At 35.4% G+C, this 19161-nt stretch overlaps 1 protein-coding gene across 2 annotated transcripts in view; it reads left to right on the forward strand.

Moving 5' to 3' along the window:
- Positions 1-19161, forward strand: part of ABCA8 (ATP binding cassette subfamily A member 8) — a 79219-nt gene that overhangs the window by 7092 nt on the left and 52966 nt on the right. For both annotated transcript variants that reach the window (XM_008011982.3, XM_008011983.3), the window contains exons 2-9: positions 2255-2355; positions 3342-3546; positions 7205-7369; positions 11061-11164; positions 11816-12042; positions 14958-15099; positions 15434-15619; positions 16600-16747. In XM_008011982.3, coding sequence (XP_008010173.2) covers positions 2260-2355; positions 3342-3546; positions 7205-7369; positions 11061-11164; positions 11816-12042; positions 14958-15099; positions 15434-15619; positions 16600-16747 — 1273 coding nt within the window. In that variant the 5' untranslated portion in view covers positions 2255-2259. The remainder of the gene's footprint in view (positions 1-2254; positions 2356-3341; positions 3547-7204; positions 7370-11060; positions 11165-11815; positions 12043-14957; positions 15100-15433; positions 15620-16599; positions 16748-19161) is intronic.

Raw genomic sequence — 19161 nt, forward strand, 5'->3', positions numbered from 1 at the left:
CCTTTTTATGGCTGTATAGTATTCCATGGTGTATATATGCCACATTTGCTTTATCCAGTCTATGATTGATGGGGATTTGGGTTGTTTCCAAGTCTTTGCTATTGTAATTTTTAAAATAATACTAGGTGAAACCTATTAAAAAAAAGAGTTGACAAGTAAGTGCTGGGGTCCCAGTAATTGTAAGCAAACATGTAAGCTGTGGGTACCAGGACTAGCGTCCACACTCAGCCATCAAAAATTTAATGTTTCAGCTGTTTTCTCCCTACCTGCTTTTACAGTAGCCATGTCTTTCTCTAATACTTTACCACTTCTGAAACCAATCATGGGTCTCTTTCATCCCTGGAGAAGGCTTTTACCCTTTGGATTTTAGTTTACCTAGTTACCTGTGATCTCAGCTCTTTGGTAGACCCAATAAAAGTCATAATTTTATAGATTATCTGACTTTCTCTCATTATTAGGAAAGCAGCACTATTCTCTTGAGAATTTATGCATTGTAAGTGAAAGAAAAATTCAGGAAATCTTATAGAGAATGTCAATATCATTATAGATGAGAATGTGGAAAAGATGAATTTTGAAATACTTCTTATCATAGTACAAATTGCTACAATGATTTTAGAAAAAAGTATATATATACACATACACAGAGATGATACATATGCAAATATGTGTGTGTATTTTTCCTGATGACTCTGCATAATAAACATAAATTCGTAAATATGGAAACAAGAAATAGATGTTATTTTAAAATGATATTTGATTAAAATGACATTTTAAAATGACAATGTAAAGCTTTTTACAATCTTCCAGCCCAAACTATGGTGATTATCCTATCTTATAAGATTTTAATTTTTCAAAGAGAGATAGTGAAAAGTATGATTTCTTTCAGTTAGGAAAGAAAATTTTCTTTCATCCCACAAATTAGTAAAGAGTGCAGTTATTTCTGCTAGAAATAACAAAGATCCCATTAAATTGTCTTAGATAGATCAATTCCTAAAACAGATTATTCAGGTTCTTAAGCTAAATATTATAGAGACATTAAATTGGGTGTTCAAGGATGTATTTATTGAAATTAAGAGTGATGTATGTGGCTGGGTGCGGTAGCTCACGCCTGTAATCCCAGCACTTTGGGAGGCCAAGGCGGGCGGATCACGAGGTCAGGAGATTGAGACCATCCTGGCTAACACGGTGAAACCCTGTCTCTACTAAAAATACAAACAATTAGCCAGGCATGGTGGCCAGCGCCTCGGGAGGCTGAGGCTGGAGAATGGCGTGAATCCAGGAGGCAGAGCTTGCAGTGAGCCAGGATCGCGCCACTGCACTCCAGCCTGGGCGACAGAGTGAGACTCCATCTCAAAAAAACAACAACAAAAAAGAGTGGTATATGTGTAGGTGTTGGTCTGGGTGCAATCAGGGGACAGAAACTACCCAGTAATTACACAAAGTAAGTTCCATATACGTACTATTGAATAGTGGCAGGAGAATAACTATAAAGATGGACTGAGAGCTCAAGAGGCCTTCCTAGGGTTGAGGGAGAATATCCAAAGAAGAATAAACATGGGGAGATAAGGTATTCATAATTGGATAAGGTGTGGTTGAAACCCACCGAATGTCAGAGAAGCCTGAATGGCAAGCTGTGGACACCAGTACTGGAGTGCACTGCTTTTGCAACAGGATGGCCAAAGGAAACAGAGCTTTGAGGAAAGGGCTGTAGCTATCTGGGGGCTCCCAGATATACTACTGCTACTCAAGTTAAGAGCTAAAGGAAACACACAGTGAATCCTGCACACTATAGGTACTTTGCATTGGAGAAAACAATTTACTCAGTGGGGAAAAATACATTCTATAGAAACCCAGCAAATGAACTATTCTGATACCTGGATGGCATCAGATACCTGCAGTGTCTCTACTATCCTCTCTGCTGAAACAGTATAGCATCATGCACGCTGGCAAAGGAAAGTACCTAAAGGATTCAGATCCATTTTTATAGAGCAGGCTATGCAGAGTGAATTTAGGGCTGAGAGACAGTAAATTGATAACTGGCACAGGGCATCACAAATAAATGATGGAACAGAGTCTACAAGTGGGGAAGGAAGGAGAGCATGGGAGTAATGCAATGCTGACTGGGGAACACTCAGACTCTTTGCACTCATTTGCAGCATTGGAGTATTCAACTCTTTTTTTGTTGTTTGCAGGATATTTCTTCTTATTAAGAACTTCATATTAATTTTATCTTCTTTCTTTTTCATTAAACAAGACAAGATGAAGAAGAGAGACATAAGTGTGTGTCAACAAACTTGGGCCTTATTATGCAAGAACTTTCTTAAAAAATGGAGAATGAAAAGAGAGTCCTTAATGGTATGACTCAATATGTATGTTGTTCTCTATTTATGATAAGAAAATACCTGTTGCCTGGGAGGTTATCTATGCCATGTGTATCTCCCCCGACACACCAAAAACACTAAAATACAGCACCTTTATACAACAGAAAATGCTATTCTTCAGGCCATGAATCTGTTTTTGAAGACATTTCAATTGACGTGGGCTCATAAATTGAGGTCTGAAACCACTGAATCTGGTAGCAATTGAGAAACCAATACATGTTTTAAAAGCCAATGGTCACATTTGTTACTAGTGTCCCCACTCATAGAGACTAGGGTTAAGATACTGACATTCCAAAGATATGGTAAACAAACCAACCCACCACAATGGTAACTGGCATTTTCTCTTTGGGATCTCTTTCTCTTCTTGAAATAATTAGTTTTCTTCAAAAAAAAAAAAAAAAAAAATAGAAAAGTTGAAATTGTATTAAGTCCAAGAAGAAAATTAGCATTAGCTCTTATAATCTTACCGTATAAAAAATCTTGATTAAGCTTTGATATATTCTAAAAATCAGATAGATATAGCTAGGTAGCATTTTTAACTAAATTGGAATTCCACTATACATACATTTTAAAGTTTTCTTCCCCTAAGATCATGCATTTTGGAAATAAAGTGATTTCTTATTGGGACTTCGCATGTGATCAGGATTTATAACTAATTAAGATACTGTCCCTCAGACACTATTTTATTATTAGAATTATCAGAATGCCCTTACAAACTGGTATACTGTTGAGTTTGTAATTCCAGAATCTTGGCATGCAACTAGTATATCATTACTAAGCTAGCAATGCCTTGCAACTCTCTCTTAAAACACATAGACTTTCAGCAGACTTTCAACAGTTTATAATATGGGATATATTGAAGGTAGAAAAGTATAAAAGAGACAAACTTTATGACAAAATGATTGTGGATGACTAATTTTAAATAAGACTTTTCTTTATCCTTTCTCCTGCATTATATAGGAATGGCTGAACTCATTGCTCCTACTACTTTGTTTGTATATATATCCTCATAGTCATCAAGTAAATGATTTTTCTTCACTGCTTACCATGGACCTGGGACGGGTAGATACATTTAATGAATCCAGATTTTCTGTTGCGTACACACCTGTCACCAACACAACCCAACAGATAATGAATAAAGTAGCCTCTGCTCCCTTCCTGGCAGGTAAGTTTTCTAGTTACTTAAGAGGAACGTCTGGTGTGAATATTTGTTTAATTTGACTGCAAATTTACGCATTTAATTTGTATTTCAGTTTGACAAATCTTAATGGTCAAACTTTCTGGAGTACATAGATTGGGAATATGTCTTCCCTTTATTGGAAGTAACATCTCACCACTCACTATCTAAGTTAAAACTAAATGTATTGCTTGCCAAACAAGGGTTTACCATTTGGGGTGCACAGTCTTTCAAAAAGAAACTTGTTGATCTGGTATAGGATTTGAGGAAGCATGAAATTATACAGACTGGTGCACATTTAGGGTAGTAGTGTTTAGGGATATGTTGACACGTGACTCTGAAAACATTGTCACCAAAATGACATCGTTGCTGTAGTGTAGTGTAGTGTTTTCTTGTCCTTATAGACAAAGAACAACCAGTCTCTTCCTTTCCTAAATTTGATTATAGGAATTTTAACTTTACCTTTTAACACCAAAACCATGTCCTTGCTCTATTTGAATATTCCTTTGAGTATTTCATATTTCAGATTTTCATCCTTCAGCATTAAGGTGCTTAACGAGTTAAGGTTAAGTAGTTGTTAAGTCAAGTTAAGGTTAAGGTTACTTAACGAGTACCTTAAAGCTGAAGGGTAAAGACCATTTTTGTAACAATAAGTTTTGTAACAATCATTTTTATAGCAATGTTCTGAAATTAGAGGAGATGCAGCCTGATACAAAGGCAAGAGAACTAGGCTTAGAGTCAGAGGACATTTGATTAAAAGTAGTTCTGAGAGTCCACTGAGAACTGCTGTAATATATATGTGTCTGGAGTGCATTTTGAAAGCCATCAGCTTCTCTTAGCCTTATTATTAGCATATGCAAAATAAGAATAAGAATTTATGCAACAATAAACTCTTACAGTTCAAAGAAATAAGACCTTGTGTTCGATAGGTCAGTAGGGTGACTAGTTAACAATAATCTGTAAAAAATAACACTATATTTTTCACAAATATTTCAGTTGAGAGTAAGAGGCCCGACTCAATCTGTCTTAAGAAAAAGAATCCTTTGTCTAGCTTAAAGGAGCAGAGTATTAATGCAAGATAGAGGTTTATCATCAACAGAGGTACGTCTCTGCCCCTCAGATCTATAGCTTTGTGTGCTGGTTTCATTCACAGGTTGGTTCTCCTAGAGGCAGAGTTGGTCTGCAGACTCTCCAGATTTAAGCCCTCCCAGATTAGCAACTCCAGTGAAAAGATTACAGATCATTTCTGATAGTTCACAATAACTGCAAGGATTTTATCCACAGGAACAAATAGGTGACTTTGGGTTAGTGTTGATCTTGGCTCACCAAGAACTAATCTCTTTGGATAGGGGACATGCAGTATTTTCATTGCCCACTTGTTGAGCTCCCAGGTCATGGACCACATCAAAACCACAGGATATGTGAGTGAAGGAAGGGAAGTATCCCAAATGGATCACAGTGTGTTTTTACTAGAAAAAGAACTGGATGTCAACAGATGAAAACAACATATGTCCTTTACAACTATAAATGCATACTTCAAAGGGAAACCTGTGGTGGCTGCCCTGTCATTCATTCACAGGTTAGGTCGAGGGCTAAGATAAAGATTAAAATTAGTGCTATAATGAGTATAAGTTTTAAGTTTTTTATTTGAGATGCTCATGGTAATGGTAACAGGAGGATGATTTCTACATCAGCTAGTAAAACTGTAACGGTTACTAAGAATTTTGTAGAGAATGGCAGATAGGTGTATCCTATTGGATCAGACACACATTCATATGGGCATGATTTTTCTGTATAAATATTTAATTGTTATAATCAGAATAACTACAAAAAATAATGCTAGCAATGTATTTGTCAATAAAGTTAATAGGAGGTTAGTTATTCTGTTTTGGATTATACCAAACCCAGCTGATTGAAAGCCAACTATGCTAATACTAAAAGAAGATTCTCATTAATGCATGGAGATAGAGGTACAGGAACAGTCAGACTATATCCACAGGATGTCAGTATCAGGCAGCAGCTTCAAATCAGAAATGATAGTTGGATGTAAAGTGAGATTTTATCTGATGAATTGAATTATTATGAGTTGAGTTATAATTTTAAAGTGACTTTGAGCTTGTACAACTGTGTGAGTATCCTAAAAACCAGGACATTATTAAAAGGGTGAATTTTATGGTATGTGAATTACATCTCAATTTTTAAAAGAATATAAAAATGTGTCTTAGAAGGTACTGAGTATTCATTTTAAGCAACATAATTCCCACCAAGGGCGTTCTTCTAAGGAAAACCTACACATCTTGCTCCACTCAGTCACTAGAAGCCTGCATAACCTCTTTTTTTCCTTTCTTTGTCAACTTCTGTCCAAATTCCACTCCAACTTAAGTAATTATTAATCTTATGCCTGCATTCTGACCCCTTCACTGGATTCTATATCCAGTAATCCAGTTCATGCACTTGCTGTTTGGAGTCTCTGTGGCCACAGTTTCCAGAGTATGTTGGACTTTTCCTTCCGGTGAGCCATCCAAAACTTGCTTACCAGTGGCACCTCACCAAGCATCACACCGCTAGTTCCACATACATTTTAATGACTATGCTGTGCATCTTACCTACCAACACTGAATCCACTTCTGATTCAACATTGTAATGTGATATGAACTATCTACCAAGGTCCAGTCTCCTAAATAGCCCTGAGATGTGTCTGCTCTTGCTGTTTCACAGACGTCCATCACAAGTCCTAATGTCAGGAACTTGAGCTTCTCAACACTACCTCATTCCAAACCACATGCAATTATAATAATAAATATCCATTAAATGCTACAATATGGCATATTTTTATAAAAACTGTATTCGGTAAAAATAGCATATTTTGTAATGATATTATTCTATATTCTGTACTCTATTAATATTCTATAATAATAATAATGGTTATTACATTTATTTTACAAATACAGAAATTGAGTAACAAAGGTATTCGTTCCTGATGACACAAGTTTGAGAATAAAATTAATTCTATCAAAATACATACTGCTTGCTCCCTCTACATTAATCTTCAACACTTCCACCCCAATCCAGAACTTTTCTTGTATTTTGTCTCATTTTTCAGTATTAATAAAACAGCCATGTGGCCTTGGACACAATACCTACAGAAAAGAGGGATTCTTTCAGTGATGTCAACATAGTTTCTTACACATTTTTAAATTTATCACCTTTTTTAGCTTATTAGCCATACCATCAAGGTTATTAAAGAAAAATAAATTTGTATAGGCATGTCCGCCTGATATAAAACAGTGCCTAATTGCAATTTAAATATCTATCTCTCTCTATTTACCATTTCAACTTTATAGGAATGTTAATTATTTTTGAACAGTTTAATTGGTATAGTATGACACTGTGACTGAAATTGGCTCAGTAATCACAACATACGAAAATAAAATAACTAATTTTCATGTATTTCTTCTGATTGTATCTAGATGGAGCTTTAGAAATTTCTCTCCCACCCAACATTTTAGTCTACCTTTCTGAAAGTTAATACTTGATTATGTTTTACTTCCATAGAAAACTCTAGCAAAAGCAATTCAACATGATATCCTGAAGTTGTGTCTCCTAGTAATTTACTAACAATAATATTCCCTTCTTGTAACAAAAGGTAAAGAGGTCTTGGGACTGCCAGATGAAGAAAGTATTAAAGAATTCACAGCAAATTATCCTGAAGAAATAGTAAGAGTCATCTTTACTAATACATACTCATATCATTTGAAGTTCCTGCTAGGACACGAAATGCCAGCAAAAAAGGAACACAAGGACCATACAGGTAATTTTCTGGCTCTAAAATTTCACTACTCTCTATTTCAATTATGTCATAAACCATGTGTGGGAATAGAGGTTAGTATGCCAAATTAGAGCTTCACTATCTGTCATAATGATGTACACATGTCCCTCAACATTTAAAAAAATATTCATTTTTGGGCATAAGAACATACTGATAAATGGTCACTATATATAGTTATATACATATATTTACATAGATATATATTTACATATGTAAATTTAATATGTATTCATATGTACACACATATATATTATATGGAATATATGATTGTTAAAAGAAAACAAAATTGTTTATGGATAAGATAGAATAAACTTCTCTTTAAATAAGCTCAATTGTTCAAATTATACTGCAAGGCTATAATAACTAAAACAGCTTGACACTGGTATAAAAATAGACATATAGATAAACAGAACAGAATAGAGAAACCAGAATGAAGCCACATACCTACAATCAAATGGTCTTTGACAAAGTCAAACCAAAACATACACTGGGGGAAAAATCCTTTTCTATAAATGGTACTGGGAAAATTGAATAGCCTTATGCAGAAAAATAGAAGTGGACCCATATCTCTCACCATATACAAAAATTAACTCAAGATAAATTAAAACCTAAACATAAGACCCTAACGTATAAAAATTCAGGAAGAAAAAACTAGGAATAACCTCTTCTGGACATTGGGCTAGACAAAGAATTTATGACTAAGTCCTCAAAAGCAAATACAACAAAAACAAAAATAGACAAATGAGACTTAAACTAAAAAAAAAAAAACTTCTGCACAGCAAAAGAAACAATCAACAGAGTAAACAGATGACTTGCAGATGGAAAAAAAATTGCAAGTTATGCATTCAACAAAGAATTCAAAGAACTCAAAAAGCAAAACAAATAACCCATTTGCCTGTTTTTCAATGGGGTTATTTGGATTGTTTGAATTCTTTTTTCAAAAGAAGACATACAAGCAGCCAACCAACGTAAAAAAATGCTCAACATCACTAATTATCAGAAAACGCAAATTAAAACCAGAAGATAACCATCCTACCCTAGTCAGAATGGCAATTATTAAAAAGTCTAAAACAATCAGATATTGGCAAGGATGCGAAGAAAAGATAACACTTATATATCATTGGTAGAAGTGTAAATTAGTACAACCTTTATGGACAACAGTATGTAGATTTCTCAAAGAAATTAAAACAAAAGTACCATTTGATCCAGCAACTTCACTACTGGGTATCTACCCAAAGGAAAAAAAATTATATTTAAAAAGATACATGCACTCATATGTTTATTGCAGTACTATTCACAAAAGCAAAGGTAGAGAATCAACATAAGTATCCATCAACAGAGGGATGGATAAAGAAAATATGATATATATATCATGGAATACTACTCAGCCATAAATTAAAATATTGATAAATTTGACTAGATATAAATTTTAAGAACTTCCCATTATCAAAAGACACCATAGAGATAGTGAAAAATAAAGGCAAAAATTGTGATGAAGTGGCCAGGCGCAGTGGCTCATGTCTGTAATCCTAGCACTTTGGGAGGCCAAGCCGGGTGGATTGCCTGAGTTCAGGAGTTCGAGATCAGCCTGGGCAACATGGTGAAATCCCGTCTCTACTAAAATATACACAAACACACAAAAATTAGCTGGGTATGGCGGCGTGCGCCTGTATTCCCAGCTACTCGGGAGGCTAAGGCAGGAGAACTGCTTGAGCCTGGGAGGCGGAGCTTGCAGTGAGCCGAGATCATGCCCCTATACTCCAGCCTGGGTGACGGAGTGAGACTCCATCTCCAAAAAAAAAAAAACGATAAAATGTTTATAACAGAAGAATCTAACAAAAAATTAATTCCAGAATATGTAAAGATTTACTTTGAATAAATAGGAAAAAGATCAAAAATACAAAAATAATAATTTCATAAAACAACACAGATCAAGAATAAGCACTAGGAGAGGTGTTTCTCCACATTAGCAACCAGGAAACTGCACGTTGAAACCACATGTTACATCATTTCACGTTCATAAGATTTGCAAAAATTAGCAAATAGAACAATTCGAAATATGGACAAGGAAATGTAGCAAAGAGAATACCTACCCAGCTTTATAAAACTTTTAAATTCCACAAAAACTGAGAAATTTCATTTTAAAGTTGATGTGCGCATAACCTATAACTCATCATCATAGAAATCTTATTAGTGAAACTCTCATACCTGTGTTAAAGATTTGCAGCCTATTCTCTTCTTCCTGAGGACATAGAATAATTGCTTTTTGTAGCCCTAATAAGATAGCTAGACCCAAGGCATTTAAGCGCAAGTATAAGTTCTTCACCTTTTCTCACCTGCTTCCGCAAACTAAGGAGTCAAGTATAATACAGACAGTGCCACTAACAGTTGGAGGAAATGCCTTCCATCTTAGGATCCTAAATTTGATGTGAATAGAGTACCACCCCACAACCCTCCTACCAAAGACCTCTGCTGAATGTGTAGCCTGAGTAAGAAACAAACTTTTACTGTGATAAATCACTGAGATTTAGGGGTTATTACTATAACATATAAGAGACTATACTGACCAATATCGATATATTTACAAGAAGACGTATATACAGATTTTTATAGCAGCAGATTTTTTTTCTGGTAATCGCAAAAAGAAAAAAGGAACTAACCAAATTATCATCAACAGGAAAATGGATAAATATATTGATTTACATTCCTGCAATGGGATTTCATAACCATAGAAAAGAAGAAAAAGTAAATGGGGCCATTTATATACATTTCAAAATCATAATATGGAATAAATGAGCATAGTTCATAATAATTATTAGTAGAGTTTAATTTTTTAAATTACATATGTAGTTTAGAGATACATAGTGGCATATGTATAAACACAATGTTCAGGAAAGCAGTTAGCTAGTTAGCAAGTTGGTGCTGGGGAAGTGCACAAAAGTTTCTAACTGTATTTGAAATTATGCATTTATTTTGCAAATTTGCAGTGGGTCCTTGTGTTTTTATTGTATTTTTATATCATTTGTATATTTGAAATATTTCAAGATCTTATTAAAACCATGTTTCATGTAATATGCATTTAATTCCTATACTCAATTTTAATTAATCTTATTCAAGGATATCTCTTTAATATAGTTTACTATTAAATGGACTGATAGCTCTTTTTAAATAAATCCTTTTCTTCCAAAGATATTCTGATTAGCATGATTTAAGCATAGTAAGTAATCTTACTTGAACTTCCATTTGCCTATTATGCCTGTGTTATATCCAGTGTTAGAAAACGCTTTTGTTCAGTGTTTCTCAATCCATGTTAGGCTCTGTGAACTTTTGAAAAACATTAAAATATGTAGTTTTCACAATACAAATCAGAAAAGAGAAGAGATCAACAAAATTCTTGATCAGCAGAAAAGCACAGGACATGGTATGAGAAAGTTTAGAGTGTTATAATTTAATGTAAAACGTTTCCTGAGAGTGCTCCGCCCCATGAGTCTGCCTGATTCATTTTGAGAATCATTATTATAACTTATGTTTTCATAAGCTTTGAGTCAAAATAAGAACATTTGGAATTTGGGGCCATTGTAAAGTCCACTGTTTGCTATAATCAGTATTGAAATCATGTTTCAATAACATAGATAGTGATGTAATGATAGTTATAATTTGTTTTTTCACAAAGCTTATTGTTATGAAACAAATGAAGATGTTTACTGTGAAGTTTCAGTATTCTGGAAGGAAGGTTTTGTGGCTCTTCAAGCTGCCATTAATGCCGCTATTATAGAAGTGAGTACAAAACGTTCAATGTAAACTAATGTTTAGTGCCAGTTAATGATATTAGGGGCATTAAGTTTCATGAAAGGAAATGTAAGTGGATAGCCTCGTTATTTCATTTGCTCACTCTGAAGTTTACTGAAGTTTCTATATACCATGGAATGTAGATACAAACAGAAGAAAAAGCATCTCATTCACGGACTCAACTTTGTTGGGAAGCCAGGCATATAAGAAAACTATTAGAACAGAAGTAGACTAGTACAGAACTATAAATCAGGTCTTCATAAGTAAATAAGTAAAAACCTTCTCAGCCTTAGAATGCCATGGAAGAATGACTAATTGAAATAACATTCCAGCTTGAAGCTTGAGATGAGTGGTGGCTTACTGAATATATAAATTCAGAAAAGACATGCCAAGCAAATCATAAAGTAATGTTAGGCAGGGAGGTAATGAAACACATAGTGAATTCTGAGAACGGTGAGTCACTCAGACTGCCTGGACCCAAGCTCTCAGTGGGTCAATGGCAGGACATAGAAGTGGAAATACAGGTTAGCATCAAATCCCAATAGGCCAATTATACATCCATAGGAAAATAGACGGTTAAAAGAAAACAGCATGCTATTCATTAACATACAAATTTTGCTTATTAATGCCTTTCTTCAGATCACAACAAATCACTCAGTGATGGAGGAGCTGATGTCAGTTACTGGAAAAAATATGAAGATGCATTCTTTCATTGGTCAATCAGGAGTTGTAACTGATTTATACCTTTTTTCCTGCATTATTTCCTTTTCCCCATTCATTTACTATGCATCTGTTAATGTCACAAGAGAGAGAAAAAGGATGAAGGGCTTGATGACAATGATGGGTCTTCGGGATTCAGCATTCTGGTGAGTCAAACGCAACACAAATAAATAAATGGAGGAACTCAGGAAAACTGAGACTCTTCAATGCATCTTATCTTTTCTTTTTCTTTTTTTTTTTTTTTTTTTGTGATGGAGTCTTGCTCTGTCACCCAGGCTGGAGTGCAGTGGCGCCATCTCGGCTCACTGCAAGCTCCGCCTCCCAGGTTCATGCCATTCTCCTGCCTCAGCCTCCCAAGTAGCTGGAACTACAGGCGCCTGCCACCACGCCTGGATAATTTTTTGTATTTTTAGTAGAGACGAGGTTTCACCATGTTAGACAGGATGGTCTCGATCTCCTGACCTCGTGATCCACCTACCTCGGCCTCCCAAAGTGCTGGGATCACAGGCGTGAGCCACCACACCCGGCCTCTTCAATGCATCTTTATTGAAACCTGTTCCTCCACAACCAAGGGGTACAAATAAGAGATACCTACACTGAATAATTTCAGATCATGAACAAATTTCCACTCAGTTAATTTCAGAGGGGAGAAATGCTCTGCAGTGATGGACAAAAAAAAAGGGGGGAAATGTATTTTGCCTCTCGAAATTTTACAGGACTAAGTAGAGAGGCTGGTTATTTAATATATTTAACAATCTCTGACCCAATTATATCTAAATCTATTTCAGATTCACTGTACCATGAAGGAACTGCTATAGGAAATAAGATAAAAGGGGACAGAACGTGCTAACATTTAAGAAAATACAACTTCCATTATGAATGATATTGACTTTTTTAGAAAGGAGGAAGATAATCTTTTAAAGAAACCTAAAAAGTAAATTAAAAAACTTTAAGAAAACAAATAAGGAGCCAAGTGTAGAATTTTACAGAAAAAATAATGTCACAACTGTCACACATCAGTGTCCATTTAAAAAAATTTGTTGCCATGAATAAGAAAATGCCACTTTTAAACATTCTTTAGTAACAAGGAAAGAAATATAAAAATCCTTTATCCCCATGAATGGTATAAATTGTCATTGGTGTAATGTTTGCCAGGCTGAGGCTGCGTGTTACTGTGCTTCCTCCGAGTTAAGGAAGAAGACTGGGGTTAGGTTACTGGGTGATTGTGAAGAAGGCATAATGAGGAATGACCATGGCAAGAGAGGCATAAACAAGATAGACACTGGTATCTGTGCCAGACAGAGGTGGGATGTGAGCTAGAAGGGGATTGGAAGGGAAAAAGAAGCCAAGGACCAGGAGCTCCTTTGAGACTGAAGAACATGGTGGGTGTACCTGAGGGAATGAGCTGGCGAAACAGGATGGTGAATAGGGGCTGGGTTGTGTGGGTTTAAAATGTCAGAGGTTGGGTAATTGCAAGAATGGACAAGGTTCTGTGTGAGAACTTACGAATAATTGACTGAAAGGGCATGGAGGTGATGTTTACAGGGGGTAGGACATTAAATAACACAGAGGCTAGGAAGGCAGATGGGCTGTGCACAGGGCAACAAATTAGGAGTCTGGAAGAGTTCCTTCCAGTATTAACATCTTATAAATCAATATTGACCTCTTGTTTGAATTAATACTTGAGGGAGATGTAGCAGAGCAGTGAAATCTAAAGACTCTAGAGCCAAAACTCTGAACTTGAAACATGGTTACACAACACACTTGTTCATTAGGTTCTCTATCAATAAGATGAGGAAAATAAAGGTATTCCTGAATAGGGCTTTTGGGAGAATAAAATAAATTAATGCTTGCTAAGCTCTTAAAATATTCTTCAACACATATTAATTGCTATGTGTGTGAGTTATTGTGTTGGTTTTGCCACTGTTTTGCTTTTTATTTTTAAAATTATTATTTCATTATAGTTTTCAAAGAATATTGTAAAACAAAATAAAAGAAATTGATGAGGAAAGGAAAGTGAATTATTCTGATGTAAAAGAAATGGGATTAAAAAAATTCTTTCTTAACAAAAACAATGAAGGGAATTAAAGGCAAGTATGTAGACTTTTCAGTGAACACATCCAGAGAAAGATGACAACAGCTTTTGCAGGGGGAGCGGCATGACGGAATTACACATAAGGAAGAATTTCTTATATCTGAGGAAACTTGTGATGGTCCTGAACATGGAGAGACTCCAGAGAGGACAGAAGGGTCTGAGGTTCACTGAGGGGCTACCCTGTATTAAGACAGTGCCTTACACAGCCATCATCTTACTGAGCCCACGGTTGCAGTGTTATTCCTGGTGTCCAGAGAAATAAAGGAATAATAGGGTGGTTACAGAGGTCGCCCAAGGTTACAGAGCAAGAATGCAGCGAATAAATTGTTCGATCCAAAATCGATTAGACTGGAAACCTAATTCCTCCCCCCGCCGCCACCCCGTAGAACAATGTGCATGTATGTGTGAATGTATTTCTGAAATCAGTTCTAGGAAAAACAATTCCTAATTCCCAAAGAATATTCCTAATTCCTAAAGAATTCTGCCCAAAACTTTTACCGTGTATTTATGTATCTTAGAATACCCAATAAATACCTGTTGAAAGAGAGAATGAATGGATGAATAAGTGAATGAAAAGTTACGTTAGAATCCATTTCAGGGCCGGGCGCGGTGGCTCACGTCTGCAATCCCAGCACTTTGGGAGGCCAAGACGGGTGGATCATGAGGTCAGGAGATTGAGACGATCCTGGCTAACAAGGTGAAACTCCGTCTCTCCCAAAAAATACAAAAAATTATCCAGGCATGGTGGCGGGTGCCTGTAGTCCCAGCTACTCGGGAGGCTGAGGCAGGAGAATGGCGGGAACCCGGGAGGCGGAGCTTGCAGAGAGCCGAGATGGCGCCACCGCACTCCAGCCTGGGTGACATCGAGACTCCGTCTCAAAAAAAAAAAAAAAAAAAAGAATCCATTTCAGGTTTTCTTTTCAAGTGAACATAAAATATTAAAATAACATTTTGTTTCCACATTAGGCTCTCCTGGGGTTTGCTCTATGCTGGTTTCATCTTCATTATGGCCCTTTTCTTGACACTTGTTATAAAATCTACACTGTTTATCATTTTGTCTGGCTTCATGGTGGTCTTCAGCCTCTTTCTCCTGTATGGATTGTCTTTGGTGAGTTAGTGAATGAAATATCTCTCTATCCACCTCATAGCCTAAAACTTAAGTATTTGTTTCCGATTGATTACTCTATATGCCTCTTTTTTCTGTCTACTCTGCTTGCATGTGAAAAATCTATAAACAGGTATAATTTGATTTGAGGTATTTTGTAATGTCAATTTTTAGTGCAATTTGCAGAACATAGTTTTGTATGTTATATACAAAATAATAACTATAATATGCAACTGTTATATACACAAAATAATAACTATAATTTTGTATATCAATTTTATTATGCTAGTAATAATGTTAGAGAAATATAAGCCAACTAGATCTTCTCTCGTTTTAGATAGCTTTGGCTTTCTTAATGAGCATCTTGGTAAAGAAATCTTTCCTCACTGGCCTGGTCGTGTTCCTCCTCACTGTCTTTTGGGGCAGTCTGGGATTCACAGCACTGTACAGATACCTTCCTGCATCCTTGGAGTGGATTTTAAGCTTGCTTAGTCCCTTTGCCTTCATGCTTGGAATGGCCCAGGTGAGACACCATCTGAATGTCTACTAATGATATTTCTGAAACATCTGTCCTCTCTGGAATTCAGTAGACTGGAAGTAATCATTTACAAATTCAGCATTGTAAGGCTTAAAATTCTAGCAAAGGCTGTTGTAAAGTTGCAAAGACAGAACTTTTAAAAGCTTTGAAATTATTTAGCCAAGCAAAATAAGACATTTAGAAAGTGAAAAAAAGAGGATCAACATATAATTATTTAAAGGCAATATAAAGTAGTTTCTTAGGCTATTAATTAAATATGGACTTATTGCAAATCTAATTCTAAATAACTATCCCAGTTCATATTTTTACCTAGTAATTGAAGAGAATACATGATTAAAAATCATTAAATTAAATTGAAAATTTAAAACATCTGGAAAATTCATTAGTAAATTATGTTTCTGTTCATAAAATGTCTTTTCTGTTTAAATGATTCTTTATTGAATTCCCCTTGCCTTCTAATTAAATGGAAATGTCAACCATTAAATATCCATTATTTAGTGTTTAACAAAAGGATTATTAATTATAAAGAGCTCATTAACTTGAACATCATAGACGAGCCCACTTCTGGCTCTCCTTAAACACACCAGTGCCTTTTGCCCAGAAATTCTCCCTCATGCCACCAGTCTACATGGATCACCACATCTTTTGACTGTGTCCTATTTGGTAAAAGTTCATCTGAGTTCCATCTCAAATGTAATCTCTTCCCATACTTCCCTACTTCCTCCTAATGTTTCAATTTCATTTGGAACATATTTTTGTCATAGCAATTACTAAATTGCATTCTAGTTGCTCATATGTCCATGCCTTCCAAGGCATAAATTTGAGAACCGTAAAGGAGGTAATCTCCCTATATAACTCTATTCTCAGTACGAGGCAGCTAGTAGTCCTTTTATTCCTATGCTAAACCTAACTGTTTAAATATAAACCTTAAACCTAATTTCCCTTCATTACTTTTCAATTTTCAGCTTTTACACTTGGACTATGATTTGAATTCTAATGCATTTCCTCATCCATTGGACGGCTCAAATATCATTGTAGCAACAAATTTCATGTTGGCATTTGATACTTGCCTCTATCTGGCGCTGGCGATTTACTTAGAAAAAATTTTGCCAAGTGAGTAGTGATATGATTAAAATCAAATATCATTTAAATAATTGTATTTCTGAAAACAAATCTCCTAATACACACAGTATTTATATTTTAAGGACTACTTTGTGTATCAACAGGAAAGGGAGGAAAAATCTCGTCGCCACTGGCCAAATTATTTCTTCATTTCTTTCTCACTACTTGACTTGTCAGAACTAAAGCCTGAATTTTGTTTATAGAATCACTAACCTTCACTTGAACTTCACTTTACTCTAAGTATAAACCTTCTTTTTTTTTTTTTTTTTTTTAAGGAGATCTTAGAAAGATAGTTCCTAAACAAGTCTGGTAATCATGGACATTTATAGCTGCTTATGTCTAACTGTTTAGCTCAATGGTTCTGAGCTCTGGCTGGACAACAGAATCATGTGAAGAATTTTAAAGCAATTCTAAGCCCAGTTCAACCTGAAGAGATTCTGATTTAATTAATCAATGCATCTACATTTTAAAAAATCTCCCCAGAATTTCACAATAGGAGAGCCAATATATCATAAATTTTCATTTGTATCACCTTGCAACATACAAGAATATGAGTTTCACAAAAGCAGGGATTTGTTTTGTTCACAGATGAAATTTAAGTACCCACCACTGTGTCTGATGCACCCTAGAGACTCAGTAGATACTTGCGTGCTTCACTTTTTTTTTTTTTTTTTTTTTTTGAGACAGAGTCTTCCTCTGTCAGCCAGGCTGGATTGCAGTGGCACAATCTTGGCTCACTGAAACCTCTGTCTTTCAGCTCAGACAGTTCTCCTGCCTCAGCTTCCCAAGTAACTGGGATTACAGATGTGTGCCACCATGCCCAGCTAATTTGTCTATTTTTAGTAGAGACGAGGTTTCACCATGTTGATCAGGCTGGTCTCGAACTCCTGACCTCAGGTAATCCACCCGCCTCGGCCTCCCAAAGTGCTGGGATTACAGGCATGAGCCGCAATGTCCGGCTTGCTTCACTTTTTTCTCCCTCCTTTTATAACCAAAGGCAGGGCCTAATTCTCCCTTCTGCATTTTCTATTTATTTAAGACAGTATGCCAAGGGCCCTTTATTCAAAAAGCAATGAATACACACTTGTGGAAAGAGAAGAAGGGAAAGGGTGAGCAGGAAGACAGAAAGCCACATCTTGAGGCAGGAAATTCATCCTGTTTTGTTTTTGTGTTTGTTTTTGTTTTTGTTTTTGTTGTTGTTGAGATAATCCTTTAAGAATTACTGTCTCTGCCTTTTAAAAGAACCCAGAACAAAAGATGTCAGCATCCACTATTGTTGGCTAGCACACTTATACAATTAGAATTGTTTGAATATGGTCTATTTTCGTTTGATTTTTTTCCAGTAGAGGTAAAAATTACATAACTGATTAGAAAAATTACTTTTTTGCCTACTAATATTTTAAGCCTCTCTACCTCTTGTTAACATTGCTTATTTAAGACACATACTTAAACAAATTTTCTCTGTTCCACTTTTGTTTTTATGGCAAAATCTCATTGACTGTTTTTTGTGTTTCTATCATACTGTATATCCCTGGTGTGCTGTGTAGTTCAGGAAATTTACTCTTGTGACCCTCGTACTTACTAATTCTTCCTTTTCTCTTTCTACTTAATAAAACATTCTGGTTGTATTATTTTTCATTTTTGTTTGTTTTCCCAATGTGTTTATTCTCAGTGGATCCACAAACAGATGTCACTGTCTTTACAATTGCTTATTAGTATCCTCTTAGGTAATTGTTTTCTCTAACGAATTTAAAGTTTATTTTGATGTGCATTATGTGATATAGTCCATCTTTTTTTAGTCCTTGTTTCAAACATATTCTAATGATATTACTTTAAATATTCTCTTTGTATATGTTTTATCAAGTTATATCACATATTGTTACATTTTCATGTCTGCATTTTATTTTTTACTTAACATTATATCACAAAAATATCTTTCACATCCATGCTTTTTCCAATTTCAAAAGCATAGTATTTTATTATTATAACCAGAAAATTTATTTCGTCCAAATAAGTGAGTTGTTCCATTTTCCTCCTAGTTGTTATCTGCTCACTAAGCTTGAATTTAAGACCAGAGGTGACTGTGTTCAAAATGCTTTCAAAGATAATAAATATGAATGACAGAAAAATTAACTGGATAAAATGACAGAATAATTTCATGGTAAATCTGGTGGCAGAAGGTATCTAGTTATGGTGGCATGCTTTTATTTGCTAGATTTTTCTTTTGTCAAAAGGGAGAGATAGGTACTAACAACATACAATATGACAGGTATAGAAAGAGTGTAAGATATTTATTGCATGAATGAAGGACTGAACATGTGAGAAGTACACAGAAGTTTGAAAACCCATAACCTTACAGTGGAGGTCAGTTGGAGAATACCAGTGAAGCATGATTCTTCCGTTTC

Source organism: Chlorocebus sabaeus, chromosome 16, assembly GCF_047675955.1.
Source record: "Chlorocebus sabaeus isolate Y175 chromosome 16, mChlSab1.0.hap1, whole genome shotgun sequence".
Lineage (NCBI taxonomy): Eukaryota > Metazoa > Chordata > Mammalia > Primates > Cercopithecidae > Chlorocebus > Chlorocebus sabaeus.